At 35.3% G+C, this 23,475-nt stretch overlaps 4 protein-coding genes across 7 annotated transcripts in view; all 4 read right to left on the bottom strand.

Annotated features, from left to right (window-relative positions):
• Positions 1–2,423, bottom strand: part of pxnb (paxillin b) — a 28,758-nt gene extending 26,335 nt beyond the window's left edge. Inside the window, exon 1 of one of the 3 annotated variants that reach the window (XM_055168365.2) lies at positions 2,260–2,423. In XM_055168365.2, the coding sequence (XP_055024340.2) occupies positions 2,260–2,272 (13 nt within the window). In that variant the 5' untranslated portion in view covers positions 2,273–2,423. The remainder of the gene's footprint in view (positions 1–2,259) is intronic. The other 2 variants (XM_055168366.2, XM_055168368.2) reach the window with 2 other exon arrangements.
• A 4,001-nt stretch (positions 2,424–6,424) lies between these two features.
• Positions 6,425–9,007, bottom strand: LOC129414889 (4-galactosyl-N-acetylglucosaminide 3-alpha-L-fucosyltransferase 9-like). The gene has a single exon (XM_055169005.2). The coding sequence runs from the start codon at positions 8,119–8,121 to the stop codon at positions 7,021–7,023; it is 1,101 nt and encodes a 366-aa protein (XP_055024980.1). The 5' UTR covers positions 8,122–9,007; the 3' UTR covers positions 6,425–7,020.
• Positions 9,008–15,943: 6,936 nt separating this feature from the next.
• LOC129414512 (cytoplasmic tRNA 2-thiolation protein 1) lies at positions 15,944–18,085 on the bottom strand. Its single transcript, XM_073868106.1, has 3 exons — positions 17,797–18,085; positions 16,810–17,307; positions 15,944–16,691 (listed from the first exon to the last, which is right to left on the bottom strand). Exons 2-3 carry the CDS (start codon positions 17,303–17,305, stop codon positions 16,156–16,158), a joined length of 1,032 nt encoding a protein of 343 aa, XP_073724207.1. The 5' UTR covers positions 17,306–17,307; positions 17,797–18,085; the 3' UTR covers positions 15,944–16,155.
• A 474-nt stretch (positions 18,086–18,559) lies between these two features.
• LOC129414509 (4-galactosyl-N-acetylglucosaminide 3-alpha-L-fucosyltransferase 9) lies at positions 18,560–22,212 on the bottom strand. Of its 2 annotated transcripts, none has more exons than XM_055168568.2 (2): positions 21,607–22,212; positions 18,560–20,467 (listed from the first exon to the last, which is right to left on the bottom strand). In XM_055168568.2, the coding sequence occupies exon 2, from the start codon at positions 20,423–20,425 to the stop codon at positions 19,319–19,321; it is 1,107 nt and encodes a 368-aa protein (XP_055024543.2). In that variant the 5' UTR covers positions 20,426–20,467; positions 21,607–22,212; the 3' UTR covers positions 18,560–19,318. The 2 variants fall into 2 exon arrangements, with proteins under 2 accessions (XP_055024543.2, XP_055024544.2); XM_055168569.2 differs by having other exon boundaries at positions 18,560–20,438.
• Between the last annotated feature and the right edge of the window lie 1,263 nt (positions 22,213–23,475).

The raw sequence follows: 23,475 nt of genomic DNA, 5'->3' as shown, positions 1-23,475 counted from the left end.
GCATGTTTAGCTGAAGGCGGGAGGCGCTTGCTGTTTTTTTGTTTCACATTGTAAAGAGCAGCTCGCGTGATGTCTCCGGGATCTGCCATGCTATCTTTTAACTGGCTGCAGGGTTTCCCGCAGAAAATGTAAGTTAAGGTGGTAGGGTTGGGCGAGTGGGCGGGGCAGAGGGTGTGGCAATCAAAGAGGCGGGAGTATGCGTCATGATGAAAATTTAAATATTTTTATTTAAAACACTCAAATAAACTTAATTTTGAAGAAACTATGACAGAAAATGAACACATACTAGATTATTAATGAATAAAATGTTTTAACAAATACCTCTAATGGGAATAGCTGCGTGATGAAGTGAAACTAAAGGGTTAATACCTGCCTAAAATCGATTCTGAATCGCAAGGCTCTGATTCTGTGTTTCATGCACAGCTTGTGCGTGTACTACGGCTCCGTGATCAGTAGGAAGTCCTTATCAATCTAAAATCACTATGAGTTTGACAAGTTTTTAACGCAACACTCATTAAACACAATCATTCAAAATATTTTTATTATCATGAAAATACCTGAAACAATCTGAAGAACAGCGATATAAATATCCCTTTAGACATTTCCTGCAATAGCGTTTGTAATGCTACTTCTTCTGTGGTACAAATGGCGTTTCTACACGAGAGCATCCTCTGGCTTTTGGATGTGGCGGTATTTCACCGAAATTCATTCAAATTCATTCATTGATAAAACGCGCATTTGCACGAATAATCGTCACAGCCCTACTCAACACGTGTGTTTTTTTCCGCTTGGCAAGCCGACCAAGCGTGACATGGGGGCGTGGCAGTTAATTATCAGGATTTTTAGTGAAAGTGAAGTAATCCTTTATTTGAGTTCACAAATTAATTAAAATGGTCTTATTATGTCACTTTCTGGGGTCTGCTGGAGTATTTTGGTCTAAGGTTTTGCTTTTTGTTCCATTTTTATATAAAGAAGCAGTTGCAGTTGCAATGAGCTTTGTGCTGTAGCTCTGGAAAGCATTTTAAACAAATATATAATTTTTATGGAGATCACACAGTGTGGTTAGAAGAAGTGTGTTGTAGCTTTCTGACTAACTGGATCGAAAAGGCTTGGATTTGTAAAACAGGCTATAAAACCGTCTAAACGCTTACACTGTAGAACGAGGCACATTATCAGAGATCTCAGAGTGGGCCAAAAACTGAGTAACCATTCAGAACACCCATGCAAATCAACTAGAAAGACCGTAGCAACCATCCAGAACTGTATAACAACACATATTTTGAAACTTGTTATACAAAACTCCAACCACCCTGTCACAGTGAGGAATTGAGAAGGACAATAGATGCTTTTAATTCTAAACACCTACAGAAGTATGTGTCAGATTTCACACAGTGTATTTTTATAGTATACAATCTTTCAAAGTGATTCAAAGTGATTTGATACCCTAAATAGTTCTGCAATGTAGATGTATTAAATTTATACACGACAAAAAACCCACCACTCTTTTTGAAGTTTTTTACAGAGGAGCAGCAGTGAGGATGCTGTGGGCTGTGGGCGGGGTCGGTGGCCTTCACCTCAGAGGACACGCCCATACGCACGCATGCGCACTCCGGCGTTCATGAGATGGGCCAGAATATTTCAGACAGCAAATCTTACGTCCAATTTAAACGAAAAATTTAACCAGAATATTAAAAGTTACACTACAAGCAAAATCAATAAATGCAACATCTCAGCTAAAGCTTTTACCCAATTAACGGAATAAAATAAACTTAAATAAGTGTATAATTCTCAAGCAAACCATCAACCCCACGCACTTCAACAAACTGATTTCACCATATTTCAGGTAAAAAGAAGGGCCACATGTTGCATGTGCAGTCTGACAGGTCTGAGTATAAACGTATCAATAAAACTATGACATCAACTAAATAAAATGCAAAAAACAACTATCACAGCACCATTATTTGGAAAAGACGTCCAATTATACTGAGTATAAAGTCGAATACTGGTTATCTCAAGTATTTCTGTAATACTTGATCGTCTTAAAATTGTTAAATGTTTATAACAGAATAAATTAGACGTTCAGCCTAAAAGTTACATTGTATCACAATGACGCGGAATATTAAAGTGTTACTTTGTATCGCAGATTCTTCGCGTTAGCTCATTGGCTACTGTAGTTAGCCTCGCTCTAGCTTTCCTTTCTCGATTTTCCGTTATGTTGGTGTCTCACTGGGAAACCGATTTGGGAATGTGCGCTTTTACCTAGATCATCCATGATCCCGAGCTTCCAACGGCGCTTTAATCCTAAATCCGAGTATGGAGCCAAATGTTAAGAGCTCGTACTGTGAAGAGAAGTTTGTGCTGAAGTTGTCCTGATGTTTGTACTCGCAGGTCTGCGGGGCTGGACTGCAGGAGACCCCCTATAAACAGAATACAACACAGAAACTACTTCTACCACAGCGACCTCTAGCGACCGTGATAAAACAACAAAATACCAGGGCAGCACTGACAATGCTTTTTTGTATTTATTGTGAACTAGGGAATACTCATTTTTGTTAGGGTTTGGTTATTAACCTTTAACCCAAAGTATTAATCCTTTACCTGGCACAGCCCTTTTTGAGTGGGGGGTGAAAAGGTGATGTACCCATTCAAATAAATATAACTCTGGCATTTTTTGGTCTAGAAGCCTACTTTTGGTCTTGTTTTACAGAAGTCTGGAGGTGAAAACATTAAATAAGAAAAAATGTTATTGCAGTTTAAATTTATTGTAAAAATAAAAATAATGCAATATTATTTTATACATAAAGTTATACAAAATGAGGTTTGTGTTGGTTTGCTGTGAGGTTTGCTGCAATTACAGTCACTGCATTATTATTACTGCTAAATGGTGTTGAAATATGAAAACTATGTTCTTAGACCTTTTCAACAATATATAGTCTGTCGTGATAGATTAACATTTACATGAAAAATGTTGAAGTAAACTCGGTTGTCCCGCTCACAGAAAAGTGCCAGTTAACGACTTATAATTAATTAAGTTAAACATAACATTTTTTTAAAGGAAAAAACATATAAAATATCTGTCACTCAATGCACCATTATAAATAGCAAATCTTTGCATACAGCAATGCATAAGGTTAGTTAAATATATTGATAGATAATCCAAAGATTGTAGATTCAAACTTGATTCATAAGCATTATTGATATATTGTGCTCTTGAGCAAATAATTATAATGAATGACTCATATTAAATGCTTATATGATGATGACTACTTGCATCCATAGCATTAAATAAGAAACCTTTATGACTAAAAGATAGCTACAAGAAAAATGTTCCCTGCAAACACTGCAATCACTTGACCTAACAAATAAAACAAATTAAAAACCGACAAAAAATTGACTTCCATAGTAGCAAAAAATATTTTGGAAGTATTGTTATAAAAGACGAAGAAAATATTTTGATAAATGATGGAAAGCACAAAGTTGACGGTACTCATTAAATTCCATTATATATTTTTATTCCTACTATGCAAGTCAATAGACACTATATGCTGTTTGTTTACCACCATTTCTCAAAATATCTTCTTTTGTGTTAATCAGAAAAAAGAAATTCATACAGGTTCATAACAACATGAGAATGAGTAAATGATGACAGAATTTTCATTTTTGGGTGAACTATCCCTTTAAAGGTGCAGTGTGTAGATTTTAGCAGGACCTAGCGGTAAGATTGAGAATTGCAACCAGCTCCGTCTTAATCAGCTCGGGCTGTGAACAAATAACCACACTTGTGGTCTTGGCCACTTGAGAGCATGCATCTTTAACCCACACCCGCTTCGGAGCAGTATTCAAGGCGGTATCTGGATGTAAATCGTGCAACTTTCGCCCAGACCTTGCGAGTTGTCACGGAAACTTTTAATAGATGGTATGCACATAACGTCACCGTCGGCGAGAGAGAGCGCAATTACGCCCACTGAGTGGCAGAGCGGCAGAATACAGCGTGACTACAGCGTGACATCGGCGAAAACGTGTCGAAATGGGAAAAAGCTGTTGTGCGATAGACTGATTAACAAGAATTTGGAGATATCGGTTTACAGACTGCCAAAAAAAAAAACACCAAAAGGAGAAGTACACAATTTAACTGTAATTAGATATTAAATAAAATTTATATGCAATATTAAAGAATACACAGTATGATTATATGCTTTAGAATGTAGTGAAGTAATGTTTTTCCTAATACAAACAACCTATAATAAAGCACAGATGCTTGGAAAATGTAACTAATGTTACTAAGTATTGTCCACCTCTGCTATCAAGTCCAACTAAATTCAATTTAAGCTGATAATAGCTACCCGCTATGAAAACCAGCCATTTTGTTGAACGTTTGCCACTCAACAGGGCGATTTTAGGCATGGTCACGTGGATTTATTATAATTATATTGTAAGTTAATAAATGGATATTACATTGTGTCATTTATTCAGGGACTACCTAACCATGAACTTTAAAAAAGGTACATGTGTTAATAATAACCTTTAAGTTCAGAAAATGTTACATTTAAATTAAGAGTAAATAAAAAATGAACATGTTTTGGTGCAAATTGCTCAACCTGGATTTTTACACTTGCTAAGTGTGTCAGGTGAATAATTCAACATGCACTCTTGGGATCCTCACACCCACTAGAACACTCGGCCAAATACAGGAAATACATCAAGCGGTCAAGTGCAAAGTCCACAAGTGTGGGTATTAAGACGCAGCCTCAGTCCACTTCTTCCTCACGAAACACATAAAAAAGCTACGACAGCCTCCACAGGACAAACATGTCATTGTCTAAGACCCACAGTGTATGTAAATAAAAATGGCTCATTCTATGTAATAAAAACATTAAGGTTCACTGATAATGTAGTTATGTATAATATTGCATTTCTGTGAACAGATCCTCCTAAAATGTACACACTGCACCTTTAACATAATTACAATAATCATTTCCACATTTGTTTTTATTACTAATTACTCTTTAACTTTTATGAAGCAAACCATCATGCGTTCATTCCAGAAAAATAAAATGAAGTAAAATTAGAAATGATCAATAAAGTTTCTTGCTTTTAAAAAGGCTCACAAATTTTACTTTGGGTATATACCAAACCTTAAAACAAAATGATCCAATAAAATAAACATAAGCCCCAGACATCTTTAAAATACATTTAATTAAATAAAATAGTCTCCTTGTGTTAAAAGTCTACAGCTCTTAGTTTCATCTGTTCCTGCTCCGTCAAAGGCTCCTGAGCCAGAATTTTGCCGTGCAGACGGTGATGTTTTCCGATGCCCAGCTTAGGTAAGCCTCGATTCAGGCCCTCCAACAGAACACAGGACTTACATAAAGCTTGACTCGAGATATATCTTGTGGTTAATCTTTCCTGTATGTGTTTAAGAGTAAAAACTCAGAAACTAAAATAATTAATACCTGTAATCATTATTAAGGAATGTAGGCGTTCACAATGTATTGAGTTATACACATTAAGAGAAAACACTGAGGGCAACGTTAAGTGAAAAACTATAAGAAACGGACATTAATGTATATATTACAAACCTTAAATATTTCCCACGAAAATAAAACAAAAATAAATACGGGTGAACACGGGAGAATGATTGATGCAGGGTTAAAATAGCTGACGACGCATTAAAATAAATCCACTCGTATGACTAGTAAACCTGACATGATTTGATTTGTTAACTATTATATGTATCAACATTTAAAGTTGCCGGTTTTCTAATTAATTCCTTTTCACTTTATTGAGAAAAAGTCATCAAAATGACATTTACAACACAAAACAGGAAAAAAAAGTAAAAAAAAAAGACAGAGACATACATTATCGTTCAAATGTTATTTCTCTAAAATGTTTCTTGTTAATCTTTTTATCTGATGGTGTATGCTTAAATATGTAAAATAATTTTGTAGACAAAAATACAATTATGCCAGCATAATAATTTATTTAATTACAAAACAAATAATATAAAAACATGTTTAAATATGACTTGGACAAAATATAAGAAACAGCAAATAAGAGATGTATAGATGTAAAAAAAAATTATAGATGTAAAAAAATTGATGTGAATTCTTCAGTAGTGTTTAAAATCATCTCAGGATGAGACCACAAGAAGCTGCTGAAGTTTGGATTTTAGATTTTTTTAAGTCATGTAATTGATTTATATATTTCATATAGAGCAGCGGTCTCCAATGTGGTGCCCGCACCGAGTCCGTTCGTTGCCCGCCCAAGCACATTCTATGAATAGCCTTGATTTTAATAGTTATTACATATATTTTATATTAGCTTGGTTTCTTTTATGTGTTTTAATATTTTAAACAATGATAAAACACATCAACAAGTGAAATAAAATTAACAAGTAAAACAAAAACGTTTTGAGTAGACAATATCAAAAAGTAGCCCGCCAGACTGTTTTATTCATTGTGATAGCCAATGCTCACAAAAAGGTTGGAGACCCCTGTAGAGTATAATAGAGTCTATTTGTTTATACTATTAGCCTATTCTAATATGTGGACAAAATATTAGAAAAGAATGAGTAAACAGTTAGAACAACAATATAAATATAAATATAATGTAACAATATAAACTAACCTCATATCAAAGGAATAATTCACAGTTTTCTTATTAAATGAATTACAAATATACTATTAGAAAGTCAGAAACCAGAGCTTACAAAATTAGTTTGACTTTTCCATCATTCTTAAACGTATAGAAGAATGAACAACATTTATTAATTTAGTAAAGTCATTTTGTTTAACATTGATTCAGATATTAAATACATTAATCATAAGAAGCAGTAGTGCAGCGATAGAAAGTTCATGCCTGTCTGTGTTAAACTGGTCGGTCAACAAGGAAATACTCCCAATAATGAGACATCATACAGTATCCTATAAAGACCTATCAGCATGATTAGTTATCAAATATACTATAAGCAAAATCATGATTGTTTAAAATAAGCTGCAAAATCTCTCTAATGATCTTAAATTAGTTGAAAAACCATTCATAAATATCATGAGCTTGTTTATATTCCTGGTGTTTTCCTACATAATCACAGGCCGTACAAATAGCCAGAACAAACTCTTGGTTCTGTAATATTAAATGAGGTCGAGCTGAGAAATGTCTCCTCCAGTTAAAGTACCTGCGATATGCGTCGTCATCCACGTCCAGACGGACAAGATATTCTACTAGTGACTTTGCATCTGGAAAGTCATCCACATGAATAAATGAGTCACCCGGTACAAACCTTTCATAATTTTTTCGTGGAGGTCCCAGCACCACAGGTACAGTACCTACTGCCAGAGGTCCATTTAACTTCTCAGTGATGTAGTCTTTGTGAATGGAGTTCTCAAAGGAGAGATAAAATTTACAGCTGGCTATGGTGGGAAAGTAGTCTTTATAATCCAGGAACGATCCATAAGCTTTTCCATACACGTGTATGTGGACGTACTTGCTAAGTTCTCTATAGTAAGTGTTTCTCGTGCCAACACCTGTATAGGCTGCATTGTTACTCACAACCCAACAGATGAGTCTTTCCTTTTTGGGAATTTCAAAATCCTCATCTGGGATCTTTCTGCTGGTCAGTCGTAACCGGACAGGAATATCAGAGTCCTCTCTATAACTGAGAGTCAGATTAAACAGGTTTTCAATTCCTGGTATTTTCTTTGTGTTAGTTGGCGATTCAACATTCATCCATATCCACTTTTGAAACGGAGGGCGAGGAGATGGAGGAAGTGTGGACAGACGAATAGCTTTATGAAAAAGCAGCACAGCATCCGTGTTGCTGTAGAGAGATCTATCATCCGTCAGGTGACAGCCGTCAATGTTGTAAATGGTTTTACAGATATTCAGATCAAATCTGTAGTTTTCAGGCCAGACCCATAACAAAAGTATTGGTTTATCTTGCTTTCCTTTAGATGAGTTGTTCATCCGTATGTGGTGTCCATCTGAATGCAGCGTAATCGAAGGTAGTTGAGGTGGACAGTTGATCAGAGGTTGGTAAAACCAGAAAAAAAGTATAGAGACCAGACCAGCAAATCCCACAATTGAAGCTAGACGATACCTCAGAGATCCACAAGAGTCTGACATTTTAGTTCAGAGTCTTATGTACAGAGTCTCTTGCCAACAAAAATAAGTAAAAAATCTTAAATAAATAAATGTTGAATTGATTTAAAAAAAATGACTAAATTAATAATGTAATGCACATCATATGGGTAACAGGAAGACCAGTAAGACCAGTTTTATAGTGCAGTTTTATAGTGCAATAAAGGTACAAAGGTTAATATAAATTGCTTTCTATTTTTTATATGATCTCGTATGACTGGTCTGGGATGTGACAAGCGAATAATTGTAACCAATGTTAATCATTACCAAATCCCATGCTCTAGGTTCCAAAAATGAGCTTAATGTCTATAGTTTTATTATTTGGGGCGTTACCCCTCATCCCCCTCAAACTACACCTGGTTACTAGTGGTAATTAGGTTACCCATGTCCAAAAACAACAAGTATAAAATAGGCCTATTGTTAGGATTCTGTGTGTGTTTTGTTGTTTATTATTTCTTTGCAATGTTTTAGATTAGTTTGATTATTATACCTGTGTTCTTTGTCTTTGTGTTGTATTGTATTATACTGTTGTGTTTTAGTATTATTTATAGAGTCATGTTTGAATCTAGTTTTGCCTGTGTTTTTCCCTTTGTCTGATTTTGTCTCCGCCCCGTCTTTAGTTGCTATGGTTCCTTACTCCTCCCCCTTGTTTAGCGTTATTGTTTCTGATTTTTGATTGGTTATGGTTTTGTACTGTTTAGTCACTTCCTGTTCACTCCTTGTTTACGGTACATTGTGTTTGTTGCGATGTCTTGTGTCAGAGTGTTTTTTTTTTGTGTTTGCTTACCTGTTTAATTAAACTCTTTAAACTGCATCTGGATCCGTTATCGTGTCATCTGTGTGCCATCGTGACACCCAGGGGCGTCGCTAGACCCCTTTTACTGGGGCACGTGCCCCAGTGTAAATTTTTTGTGCCCCGGTGTCTCAAATCTCAAGTTAAAATTTTAGCAGTTAACTAGTGCAATCCTTTACAAATACAATCGGGGCAAAAACAGATCTATATGCAATGTAGTAACCCAATTTACGCTTGTTAATGCAACAAAGCAGTCGCGTTGACGCGTGCACGCACATCCATGTCCGCGCGCGTCTTTGCGTTCATCCCCGCGCGCACAAGCGCATTCAAAAGGTGACGCCACGCGAGTAAGTTTAGCTTATGAAAACATGACGAGATTTATAATAAATAATAATGCTAATCTTATTTTGACCCGATCATTATTGGCTTCTGTAGATGTACATCAGAAATGTTTTGTGCAAAGCAGGGAAATGGAAGAAGAAAGGAGAGATGATGAGTTTAAAGGGAGGTAAGATAAACTACATCCTCACCCTGTCAGGTCTCAAACATTAGAGGAAAAATCTCAGGAAAACCTTTTGTCGAGTCTATAGGATTGCATTGTTGCTGAGAAAATCAACAGATGTATGTGATATACTGTTCTGTATTTTCAGATATGAAATAAATATTTAGTTTACTAATATTAAACTCTAGGACACTAACTTACATAACAGTTGGCAGTAACTGTGACTGAGATTATTTAATATAGCAGTCATAAAATGACTGGTTTCTTAAAATATTCTTGTAAAAATAAGTTATTAATCATTGCTATCATTGTATAATGTAGAAAATATTTCTCTGCTGTCATTATTTCCAAACATGTTATGCCATTTATGCCTCCAAACATATTAATAATGTTAGGTATGATTATACTTGTATATAATTTACATATTATGTAATCTACATATTAGTACCTGTTGCACTGTAGAATAGTGGGTTTAGCAAAGGACATTGTATAGAAGTGTTGCACACTTCTTGTACACAGCAGGCTTTCAAAACAGTCAGCAAAAAATGAGGGGCCTGTGCCCCAGTAAAGCTTTATGTCTAGCAACGCCCCTGGTGACACCTATTTTATTTGCATTTTATTTTTTACTGTTTTGTGCAAGTAAAATACTGAACCATCAGATTTCTTCCCAATCTGCTCCAGCAGGAAAACTATAACACATTATACTTATTCAACAGCGACACAAAAAACTACTGTAGAGAGCAATTATTTTATTGTTCATGCTTTCTTTCTGAGCAATCTGTTTAAACTACATACACTATACCAGGGGTGACAAACTCAATTTTATCCCAGGCCACATCACCATTATGGTTGCTTTCAGGGCCGGTTGTATTTGTAAGACTATTTGAATGTATCAACTCCTTAATTACATTGCATAATTACTTCTGCATTTGATTACTACTGGTTTTGTTAATAACCCAATTAATAGCTTTGAAAGAAGCCCAGGACCAATAATGAAAAAATGTATTTAAGTGTGCAATTATTCTACAGATACACCAATAAAGAGTTTTACAACCTCCACCACATTATAGGCCATGCATTTATCAGACACAGACTGTCACTATTGCTGGCATTAATTTCATGCCCTTTTTGTAAAATAGCTGTGATTTTTACCTGTCTTTGAGTGACTGATTGACATACATCTCACACAGCAAAATCACCAGTGTTAAATCAAAACTGCAGGTGTATGGGACCACCAGGTCTCCTCATATAAACACCAGCAGTGTACATTAAACACTGGTGGTTATATTTGAGCATGATTGCAGCAGGGGCGGGGCCAGAGGGGTGGCCCGGGGTGGGCCGAGCCACCCCCAAAATGTAATTGGCCTCCCCAAGCGCCCCCGTCTCATCAGTATTAATTCTTTACTAGTACTACTAGCGGTTTTCTTAAACCAAAACTGATATTTACAGTGCTTTGATTTATTTATATCACACACACACACAGAGTGAAATGTATACAGGTTTGTAACCAGGGGTGTTTCCAGTATTGAAGGACATCCGTGGCTTAGCCCAGACCATTTGAAGAGTTTAGTTCCAAAACGCGATAAACGGCATTTTTGAAAAAAAAAGAGATACTGCCAAAATCAGTATTATATCAGGTCAGTAGTTAAAGGTAAATTCATAATTTTACGCAAAATCCAATATCCACCGTGTTATTCTGTCATCTTTTCGCCCTTTTTTCCCAAAACGCGATACTCCTCCTTTTTTACAGAACGCAATAAATCCATTCCTGAAATTACAGCCCACCAGTCACGCAATGTAAACAAACAATGGCGGCGCGCTGAGTACACTGAGTCCTAGTTTTCCTCATCTACTTTGTACTTCGTGATCAACAAACAAAACAAAATTATACTTTAATTGCATTGATAAACCTGTGATGGTTTTCTGTGACGGGAAAGAAACGTAAGCAATAATTTCCGCGAGAGGCACTCGGGTGCTTGTTCTCCCGACAGCATCAAGCTTCTCATGCTAAACCATTGACCCCAGAGGATCTTATGAAAAACTTTACATTATTTTACTCAAAGTCAACGAAAATCGAGCAGGACCAAAACATTTTACAGCTGATCGCTGTGAAAAATGCTAAGCAACGATGTAGGGTGGCCATTCGTGCCAGTTCCGCCCGACACGTCCCGAACATGTTTTCGGGTTCGTTCTCCGGAAGTCGCGTTGGTCGACCGCATACATTAGAAAATTATTATACACAGTAGACACATTTACATAATACAAATAAAAACTTTTATTCTGCAAAGGATTAGTCGCGATTAATCGTTATGCAGCCCTAAGTTTGACGTACCAACCTAAAAATTCTGCCCACACTGTATTTTATTGCAGTGTTATCACCATCATTTTGCAAACAGTCATTGGTTTATCACTAACTCTACCACAGCGACCGTGATAAAACAACAAAATACCAGGGCAGCACGGACAATGCTTTTGTATTTAAAGTGAACTAGGGAATACTCGTTTTGTTAACCCTTTACCTGGCACAGCCCTTTTTGAGTGTGGGGGGGGGGGGTGAAAAGGTGATGTACCCATTCAAATTAATATAACTCTGGCATTTTTTTGGTCTAGAAGCCTAATTTTGGTCTTGTTTTACAGAAGTCTGGAGTTGAAAATATTAAATAAGAAAAAATGTTATTGCAGTTTACATTTATTGTAAAAATAAACATAATGCAATATAGTATTATTTTATACATAAAATTATGTATAATTATGGTTTGCTGCATACTCTCGTCACAAATTAATAAATTACAGTCACTGCATTATTATTACTGCTAATAGGTGTTGAAATATGAAAACTACATTCTTAGACCTTTCCAACAATATATAGTCTGTCGTGATAGATTAACATTTACATGAAAAATATTGAAGTAAACTTAGGTGACTTATAATTGATCCTGCTCACAGGACAGTGTTGGAGAAAATGATTTTATTATCATTTATAGATGTGTTTCTTTTTAATAGATGTATTTTTATTAAGGTTTTCTCTGTAATAGAAAACAAACTATGTTTTGCATTCTTTCTTTTAGCCACATAGATAGGAGAAGAGCACAAGCTGTACTTTGTGGTTTTGACACCTCCACCTCCAGTTCAGGGTGGTGGAAAGTTGTTTATCTGTTTCGAACTCAGCTCTTACCTATGTCTGGTTTTTTGGATGTTTTCAGATGTGTGTGTGTATGTGTTAAAAATCCATGACGTATGTTGTCTTGCACTTATCTTTTTGGGTGTCAACCCATCTTATAAAAAGAGCTTGCAGACAAAGAATCGGAGAGAGACAGCTTGAGTATTTCTTGATGAGAAATCTCTCTGGTTCTTTCCCTCGCGAGTGATTTAAACCTGAATTCTTGGTCTGACGTGTCTTAATTATTGTTAAGGTAATTTGAATAAACCTAACAACAGTGCCAGTTAACAACTTATAATTAATTGAAAATAAACAGAACATTTTTTAATGGAAAAACAAATATCTGTCACTCAATGCACCATTATAAATAGCAAATCTTTGCATACAGCAATGCATAAGGTTAGTTAAATATATTGATAGATAATCCAAAGATTGTAGATTCAAACTTGATTCATAAGTATTATTGATATATTGTGCTCTTGAGCAACTAATTATAATGAATGACTCGTATTAAATGCTTATATGAAGAGGACTACTTGCATCCATAGCATTAAATAAGAAACCTTTATGAATGAAAAAGTCAAAGGAAACTAGAAGATAGCTAAAAGAAAAATGTTCCCTGTAAACACTGCAATCACTCGACCTAACAAATAAAACGAATTAAAAACTGACTAAAATTGACCTCCATAGTAGTATTGTGATAAAAGATGAAGAAACTTTTTGATAAATGATGGAAAGCATTAAATTCCATTATATATTTTTATTCCTACTATGTAAGTCAATAGACACTATATGCTGTTTGTTTACCACAATTTCTCAAAATATCTTCTTTTGTGTTAATCAGAAAAAAGAAATTCATACAGGTTTATAACAACATGAGGATGAGTAAATGATGACAGAATTTTCATTTTTGGGTGAACTATCCCTTTAAAGGTGCAGTGTGTAGAATGTAGAAGCAGCACCTAGCGGGGAGATTGAGAATTGCAATCGGCTCCATCTCAATCAGCTCGGGCTGCGAACAAATAACCACACTTGTGGTCTTGGCCACTTGAGAGCATGCATCCTTAACCCACACCCGCTTCGGAGCGGTTTTCAAGGCTAAGTGTATATGCCAACATCCACAGACCACAGGTGGGTTGACAAGTTGCTAGGGTCACTATAAAGCAGAGGTTTTACTTTCTACTTAAAAGTATTTTTCAAGTATTTGTATTTTGTATCCGTGTTTTTCTTTGGAAAACATATATTCAGAAGCATATTATCATAATTTTTACTCTATTACATTTCATAAATAATATGTTTTTGTTTTACATTTAATATTTAAGTACATTAACGTACTTTTACTCAAGTAAAAGTACACAATTTAAATGTAATTAGGTATTAAATACATTTTAATATACGGGTGATTCTCACGAAAACTTGGTTTTAAAAATGTCAAGCATGAAAATGTAAAAATTGCTTACATTTACTTTTTTCCCACCAGACATTGAAAAACAAAGTCTGGAGTAAATGGGAACATTAATTTAAAAACTTTTACTTATCATTTAACACTTTTTGTAACATAATTTAAAAAATTTGTTTTAAAAAATCTCATTACCGCAACAGTCAGAAAACATCAACACTGACATATTTTCAAAATGACATGACAAACCTGAAAGAACATAATTTGGAGATTCTGCACATGCATTTAAAATCAAAGTATTATGCTTCTATTAATTAAATTAACATTTAATAAGCATCTGTTGCGGTAATGATAATCAAAATGTCGTGTAAGCATTCTGACAAGACAATATTTCAAATTAACTGTAAAAAAATGATCTTACCTGGTAGCCATCTTGAAGTAACTGGTCCATGTGCTTGGTCACTCAAAATCAAACTTTATTAAAATTCTGTATGTGTGCTTAAACTGTTCTCAAAAAGTGTTGCGGAGGATGAGAACATCAGGCATGGACACATCATTTTCCTAATTTTCTTCATTATTATTATACATGAATATTCAGTAAATATTTTTTCTGTCATCTAAAGTAGTCTAGCAAAACATCCATTTATTTTTTTTCTTAATATTTTTGTGTTAATTTTATTCAATTACAACATAACGCATGTTCAAACACAGCCGGACACATTGCGGTAATGAGAATTTCAGCAGAAAATGAGATAAAATTTACAATTATAAAATCTTATGTTGAAATCACACATTGTGCAAGGTAGAACACAGTATTGTGTTAATTCTGATGCTTTTTAATGTTACTATATTACACATTTTAAAGCTAAAATCATTAGCGCCGTGGTGTTTCAATGGTTTCGTGAGAATCACCCATGCAATATTAAAGAATACACAGTATGATTATATGCTTTAGATTGTAGTGAAGTAATGTTTTTCCCAATACAAACAACCTAATAAAGCACAGATGCTTGGAAAATGTAACTAATGTAGCTAATGTAACTAAGTATCGTCCACCTCTGCTATCAAGTCCAACTAAATTCAATTAAAGCTGATAATAGTCAGTTTTACTGGCATTTCCGCAGCACCCGCTATGAAAACCAGCCATTTTGTTGAACGTTTGCCACTCAACAGGGCGATTTATAGGCGTGGTCACACGGATTTATTATAATTATATTGTAAGTTAATAAATGGATATGACATATTTTGGTTGTACACGGAAAAGTGTTGCACATTTCATTGATGCAAACTGCATTGTTATGTATTTTGTAAAACATCTGCAACTGCTTTTATCACATAATTAGAAACAACTTTGTCATTTATTCAGGGACTACTGAATTAACCACAAACTTTAATAAAGCTACATGTGTTGATAATAATCTTTAAAATGTTACATTTAAATTAAGAGTAAATAAAAAATTAACATGTTTTGGTGCAAATTGCTGCCACCCGGATTGACATTTTTACACTTGCTAAGCGTGTCGGGTGAATAATTCAACATGCACTCTTGGGATCCTCACACCCACTAGAACACTCGGGCCAAATACAGGAAATACATCAAGCGGTCAAGTGCAAAGTCCGCAAGTATTTGGACACAGCCTCAGTCCACTTCTCCCTCACGAAACACATAGACAAGCTACGACAGCCTCCACAGGACAAACTTGTCATTGTCTGAGACCCACAGTGTATGTAAATAAAAATGGCTCATTCTATGTAATAAAAACATAAAGGTTCATTGTGCAAGGCCTTATACATATTTCTGTCAATAGATCCTCCTTAAATGTACACACTGCACCTTTAACATAATTACAATAATCATTTCCACATTTGTTTTTATTACTAATTACTCTTTACCTTTTATGAAGCAAACCATCATGCATTCATTCCAGAAAAATAAAATGAAGTAAAAGTAGAAATGATTAATAAAACCTTTATTGTTATAATGTTGTATAAGACTTGATATGAACAGAGCTTCATCAGGTTGACTTTCATAGAGGTTCTGAAACATGCCTCCGAATCTTATTTTAGGTATAAACCAAACCTTAAAACAAAATGATCCGATAAAATAAACATTTGCCCCAGACATCTTTAAAATACATTTAATTAAATAAAATAGTCTCCTTGTGTTAAAAGTCTACAGCTCTTAGTTTCATCTGTTCCTGCTCCGTCAAAGGCTCCTGAGCCAGAATTTTGCCGTGCAGACGGTGATGTTTTCCGATGCCCAGCTTAGGTAAGCCTCGATTCAGGCCCTCCAACAGAACACAGGACTTACATAAAGCTTGACTCGAGATATATCCGCAGCGTGAACAAGTTCCCTGGACCGGCATCTTCACACCTTCCCTAATGGAGAGCGTCTCTCCAGAGTGAATGACGTCTATGATGGAGCTGGGCCTGATGGACTCCAGGTCTTTAAGGAAGGCCCGAGCGTGACCTCGGTAGGCATTGGGTGAGTAAATGCATTCTGTAGAAAAGTAGTCAAGCTTTTTAAAGTAGGCGTAGAGGACGATCTCTTTCTCGTAGGCGTATTTAAGGGGCTTGCAGCGTGGGATAGCACCTTCTCCCTCACTGGCTGTGCTGATGGCTGTGCAGCGGCGAAGACGCGCGATGTCCCCGCGCAAAACGTTCATCAGTACGGTCTCTGCCACGTCATCTGCATTGTGACCTGTTCATTAAACAAACAAATATGATGTATCTTAATGACATATATTCTACTTCAAAAAGATATCCAAAAGGATATAGAAAGACCTCTATACGTCACGCAATGTGAAGTCAGACATCACCTGTGCAAATCTTGTCCACTTTCAGCATCATAGCTCCCCGATCCAGCGCCTGTCTGCGAAAAACACCGCAGAAAGTGCAATTATTCTTCAATCCCACCTGCTTAACTATAGCATCCATAGTCCAGCCGTACAGCTCCTCATAAGAGACGATCTTCAGCGGCAGATCATATTGCTCCTGGTTTCTCTTCACGGTTTCCAGTGAATCGTCTCTGTAACCAGTGATGCCCTCATCCACAGACAGCAGCAAAAGGTTCAGCCCATAATCATAGCGCTCATTCAGGACTTTCATTACGTGGGCCAGAACAGTAGAGTCTTTACCACCCGAAGCCCCGATGGCCACAGTCTCACCGCGACTAAACAGGCCGGCAGAAACGATGGTTTGATGGATCTCCTCTTCGAAAGCCCAGAAAAAGCAGTCTTTACAGAGAGAGTGTCCTGTCTTTGGCCGCTTAAGAGCTGCACGTCTTTGTGCACAATGGCTGCACTGGATGGGCATGACTGTGTTTAAAAAAAAAAAAAAGAGCACATAGATGGTCATATGACATTTTAAAGTGAGAATGATAGATTCACTACAATAGAGTTCAGACTATTTATGTAAAAAATTAACCATGGTTTAATTACTATATAAAACTATAGTACTAGTAGTAAAACCATGGTAAATGGAAATCTACCATGATCTCACTACAGTAACCATAATTAAACTATAATACTTGCAGTAAAACTATAATGACTACTTAAAACATGGTTTTACTGCTAAGTATTATTTTAGAGCTTAGCACATAATTTAGATCTTGTGGTTGATCTTACCTGTGGGTGTGTGTGTTTAAGAGGACTCAGAAACTAAAACACATATATAATTAATATCCCTATTCATTAAGGAATGTAGGCGTTCACAATGTATTGAGTTATACAGATTAAGAGAAAACACTGAGAGCAACTTTAAGTGAAAACCTATAAGAAACAGACATAAATGTATATAATACAAACCTTATAAATTTCCCACAAAAATAAATACGGGTGAACAGAATTATTAACTTAATGCAGGGCTATAAAACACTTAAATCAGCTGACGACGCATTAAAATAAATCCACTCGTGTGACTCGTAAAACTAACATGATTTGATTTGTTAACTATTACATGTATCAACATTTGATAACTGTTAAACAAACTGAAATCATCTGAAAAATCAAACATTTGTGAAACATGCGCAACGCCATGCGCATCTCTTCCGGTTTCTGGTTGTGACGCTGAGCTCTGAATACGCCCCCTTGTGTTCCGGCGGGGTTACAACCAACAACGTTAATAAAGTTGCCGGTTTATCTAACTAATTTCTTTGTATTTTATTGAGAACAAGTCATCAAAATGACATTTACGACACAAACGAAAGTAATAAGAAAACGAGACAGAGGCATATAGGTTATTTCTCTAAAATGTTTCTTGTGAATCTTTCCGGTTGTGACGCTGCGCTCTGAATCCGCCCCCTTGTGTTCCGGCGGGGTTACAACAACGTTAATAAAGTTGCCGGTTTATCTAACTAATTTCTTTGTATTTTATTGAGAACAAGTCATCAAAATGACATTTACGACACAAAAGAAAGTAATAAGAAAACGAGACAGAGGCATAGGTTATTTCTCTAAAATGTTTCTTGTGAATCTTTTTATCTGGTGTGTATAGCCTACTTAATGTTTAAAATGATTTTGTAGACAAAAATACAACTGTGTCATCAGCATAATCATTTATTTCATTACAAAACAAAAATTATAAAAACATGTTTAAATATAAATGACTTGGACCAAATATAAAGAAAAAACAGCCAATAAGAGACCTCAGATCTTAAATCATCACAGGGTGAGACCACAAGAAGCTGATGAATAATTGACAAGAAACTATTTATAAATTCCAGGTAAGGAATGACTGAAAATGCTAAAATATTAAATAATTTGGATTTATTTGAGATTTTTTACGTCAATATGTAGTTGTTTTATATATTTTATATATTGGAGTATACAGAGTCAATTTGTTTAATACTATTATTCTTATATGTGGACAATAGTGTAACTATAAAGTAACCACATATCAAAGGAATAATTTAAAGTTTTCTTATTAAATTAATTAGAAGTAGTGGGAAAACACCAGAAAGTCAGAAACCAGAGCTTACAAATTAGTTAAAATTTCCATCATTCCTAAACATATAGAAGAATGAACAACATTTATTAATTTAGTAAATTAATTTATTTAAAACATTGATTCACATCGTAAATAAATTAATCTAGCAGTAGGGCAGCGATAGAAAATTCATGCCTGTTTGTGCTATACTAGTCAACAAGGAAATGACCACCAGACCCCCAAATAATGAGACATCATAAATACAGTATCATATAAAGACCTATCAGCATATTAAGTTATCAAATATACTATTAGCAAAATAAATACAGTTTCAAATAAAGACCTATCAGCATGATAAGTTATCAAATATACTATTAGCAAAATCTCTCTAATGATCTAAAATTAGTTAAAAAACCATTCATAGATATCGTGAGCTTCTTTATATTCTTTGTGTCTTCCTACATAATCACAGGCCGTACAAATAGCCAGAACAAACTCTTGGTTCTGTAATATTAAATGAGGTCGAGCTGAGAAATGTCTCCTCCAGTTAAAGTACCTGCGATATGCGTCATCATCCACGTCCAGACGCTGAAGATATTCTGCTAGTGACTTTGCATCTGGAAAGTCATCCACATGAATAAATGAGTCACCCGGTACAAACCTTTCATAGTTTTTTCGGGGAGGTCCCAGCACCACAGGTACAGTACCTACTGCCAGAGGTCCATTTAACTTCTCAGTGATGTAGTCTTTGTGAATGGAGTTCTCAAAGGAGAGATAAAATTTACAGCTGGCTATGGTGGGATAGTAGTCTTTATAATCCAGGAACGTTCCATAAGCTTTTCCATACACGTGTATGTGGACGTACTTGCTAAGTTCTCTATAGTAAGTGTTTCTCGTGCCAACGCCTGTCCAGTCTGCATTGTTACTCACAACCCAACAAACGAGTTTTTCCTTTTTGGGAATTTCAAAATTCTCATCTGGGATCTTTCTGCTGGTCAGTCGTAACCGGACAGGAATGTCAGAGTCCTCTCTATAACTGAGAGTCAGATTAAACAGGTTTTCAATTCCTGGTATTTTCTGTGTGTTAGTTGGCGATTCAACATTCATCCATATCCACTTTTGAAACGGAGGGCGAGGAGATGGAGGAAGTGTGGACAGATCTTGACTAATAGCCCTGTGAAAAATAAGCACAGCATCCGTGTTGCTGTAGAGAGATCTATCATCCGTCAGGTGACAGCCGTCAATATTGTAAACAGTTTTACAGTCGTTCAGATCGAATCTGTAATTTTCAGGCCAGACCCATAACAAAAGTACTGGTTTCTCTTCGTTTTCTTTAGAAGAGTTGTTCATCCGTACATGGTGTCCATCTGGATGCAGCGTAATCGAAGGTAGTTGAGGTGGACAGTTGATCAGAGGTTGGTGAGACCAGAGAAAAAGTATAGAGACGAGACCACCAAATCCCACAATTGCAGCTAGACGATACCTCAGAGATCCACAAGAGTCTGACATTTTAGTTCAGAGTCTCATGTAAAACAAAAATAAGTAAAAAACCTTGAAATATAAATGTTGAATTGGTTTAAAATAAAGACTAAACAAGAAGATCAGTTTGATAATGCAGTAAGGGTACAAAATCCAAGTCAATATGTTAAAATGCTTTCTATTTTTTATATTATCTTACATGATTCAAAGCTTGGTCTGGGATGTGATGAGTGCATAATTGTAACCAATGTTAATCATTACTAAATCAGGTACTCTGGCTTCCCAGAATGAGCTTCATGTCAATAGTTTTATTATTTCGGGCGTTGCTTCTCATCCCCCTTGAAACCACACCCATGCTACACTTTATTAAAAAAAGGTTGCTGTCACTTTTATAAAGGTCCTAATATGTACGATTTACAATAAAGTTACACTCTAAAAAAAGTGCTTGCTTGTTTTCAACCCATGGTTGGGTCAAAAAGGGACAAACGCGACTGTACGGTTATAAGTTAACCCATCAATGTTTAACTTAGCCATACAGTTCTGCTTGTCCCTTTTTGTCTGGTCTGTCTAAACATGGACATTTTCTGGGTTAAGCCATTTTTGACCCAACCATGGGTTGAATATAACCCATCATTGTACATTTGAGATACTAATATGCACTCTTTAGGTGTACTTTTTGAAAAGGTGAGCTTCCGTCCCACACTGTAAAAAAATAGCTGTAATTATGCAGCTGGTTGCCAGTAACTTACTGTAGAAAATAAAAACTGAAAATGTTTCATGTTCATTTAACTTTAAACAAACTGTTGCCAGCAAATAACATAAATGTAAAATCTACAGTAAGTTAGTTACTGGAAGCTAGTTGCCAGTAATACTGTAATTTCTACAGACATTTTTTACAGTGCAGTGAAAGCTTTTGTACCTGTCCAGTGACAACTTGCAGCTCTGTTAATGTAAAAGACCCTTAATTTTGTTGGTTCGCAGGGGAAGCATGCCAATTGGGGTGTCAGTTAAACACCACAAAGTGAAAGCAATATCCATTTAAACTGTAATTTCACCAATGCCAGTATTTCATCTCATTTGGTGCTTCAAACTGCAGCAGCACTTTAAGTTAAATGCAAAACAACAATAAACAAATATAATAAATTGTACACAATAATAAACAAAGCTAGAACAAAATATACCAAAAATCAAAGTAAAAAAACAAAACTTACATTACACAAAGCTAAGGCACCACAGAAAAATGTCCAAGTATCAGGAACAAAGGCAAAGAGTGAAGCGGTGCATTACAAACACAAGCCTCATGTGAAAAGTCCAATAACTGAGTTAATACAAGTGGGAGGAGCTATTCTCATTGGTAATTTCTACAGTTAAATTCTATAGTACATTATTATAACAACAGTGTGAGTTGATGTCAGATGAGAACTGCCCATCCCGGCTAAGCCTGGTTTTCACAAAGGTTTTTTGTTGTTTCCCCAAAGGAGTTTTTTTCACCCCTTGAACGCTGTCTTTCAGTTGGCCTGCATACTGGGAGACTGCTTACATTAGTTTAACTTTGGACTTCTGTTGTACATCAAGTTATTACTGCTTTCATTATTTTGGTCCTGTTACAATCTTATAGATTTCGCTACTTCACTTTTTATTATTATATTACATTATTCATTTTGTATACCTCCATGTAATTTCTGTGTAAAGATGTAAAATAAGTGCCCCACAGTGCTTATGTAACGTTTTAGCTCAAAATACCTCACAGATAATTTATAACATGTTATAATTGCCACTTTATAGGTGCAAGAAAAAAATTGCAGTTTTGGGGTGTTTCCTATGAAATTGAAACTCAATTATGCTGTCAATTAATAATAATTTGTTATTATTTTATTACAAATAATAAAGCAACACAGAATAGAAAAAAAAACATTTTATTTTTCTTGCAAATAGAAAATGAAAAATCTATATAGACAGAGTTTTATATCGAAATATTTATATTTATGCATTTGGAAGACGCTTTTATCCAAAGCGACTTACAGTGCATGTATACAGTGTCAACAGTATGCAGTTTGATATTATATGATATTATATATTGCAGGTTCACAGGCTTGTGTTTTTTGCATATTTAAAATATAATTCTATTCTAATCCTGTTCCAAATTTAAATAATAATAAAAAAATATAAAATTATACAATAATAATAAAATAATTTAAATAATAATAAAAACAGCATTTATAAGGGTAAATCAGAGAATTTTAAAATCAGTATGAGCCTGTTTACCAGTGATGTGAAAACCGTTTTTTTTTAAATAAAAACTATTATGATAGTAATTTGAAGTATGAATAGTTTTTAGTCCAAAAACAAAAAACAGACCACTCGAAGCCTGTGAATCTGTTCTCCGAGTGAACATGTATGCATCATTGTTTATATTTGTATGCGTAGATGTTTAGCTGCTGTAGCTAACGCTATTGCATCTAAGATGTTATTAATACACACAGCAATATAAACAAAAGATGTGCATGCTCTCTTCACGTCGTTCTTGTAAAATAATAATAATAATAATAATAAATAACGTTAACAAGCATACCGCTTTCGGTCAATGCCGACTCGATGGGATCCTACCTGTAACCTGCTGTAACTGTGCACTGTGTCGTAGTAGAGCGGGTGTGTGCGCTCGCGCTGTTATCTTGGGATCGTTCCGGAAGAGATTATCCCGTGAAAGGTCAATAGGTTATCATTTGACTCATTTTATTTACGACTTTATTTTTTTAAAATTAATTTTACTAGTTATATGGGCAGGTCTTCACAAAAGGGCATTTAATTACAAAAAAAATGCATTGACAAAAAGGGCACTTTGGTTAGGGGTAAAGGGGCAGGTGCTCGAACCTCCCATCCTGAAGTGCCTGATGTACTCTATCCTAGCCAATATAGTTTAAAATTGAGTACTACTTATTACATTATTCAAATAAGGAAATCAATGTAACTCAATAACTTTCAGTGGCTGCTTGTCAGAAGAGGCAATAGGGAAGCTGAACCTCCTTTAAAAAATACTCAAAAATCATCATAGGTAAAGTAATAAAATGTACATTTATTTA

Source organism: Misgurnus anguillicaudatus, chromosome 5 (assembly GCF_027580225.2).
Source record: "Misgurnus anguillicaudatus chromosome 5, ASM2758022v2, whole genome shotgun sequence".
In the NCBI taxonomy this organism is placed as follows: Eukaryota; Metazoa; Chordata; class Actinopteri; order Cypriniformes; family Cobitidae; genus Misgurnus; species Misgurnus anguillicaudatus.
The sequence above is the reverse complement of the archived record's forward strand: the minus strand, read 5'-3'. Positions and strand labels throughout refer to the sequence as shown.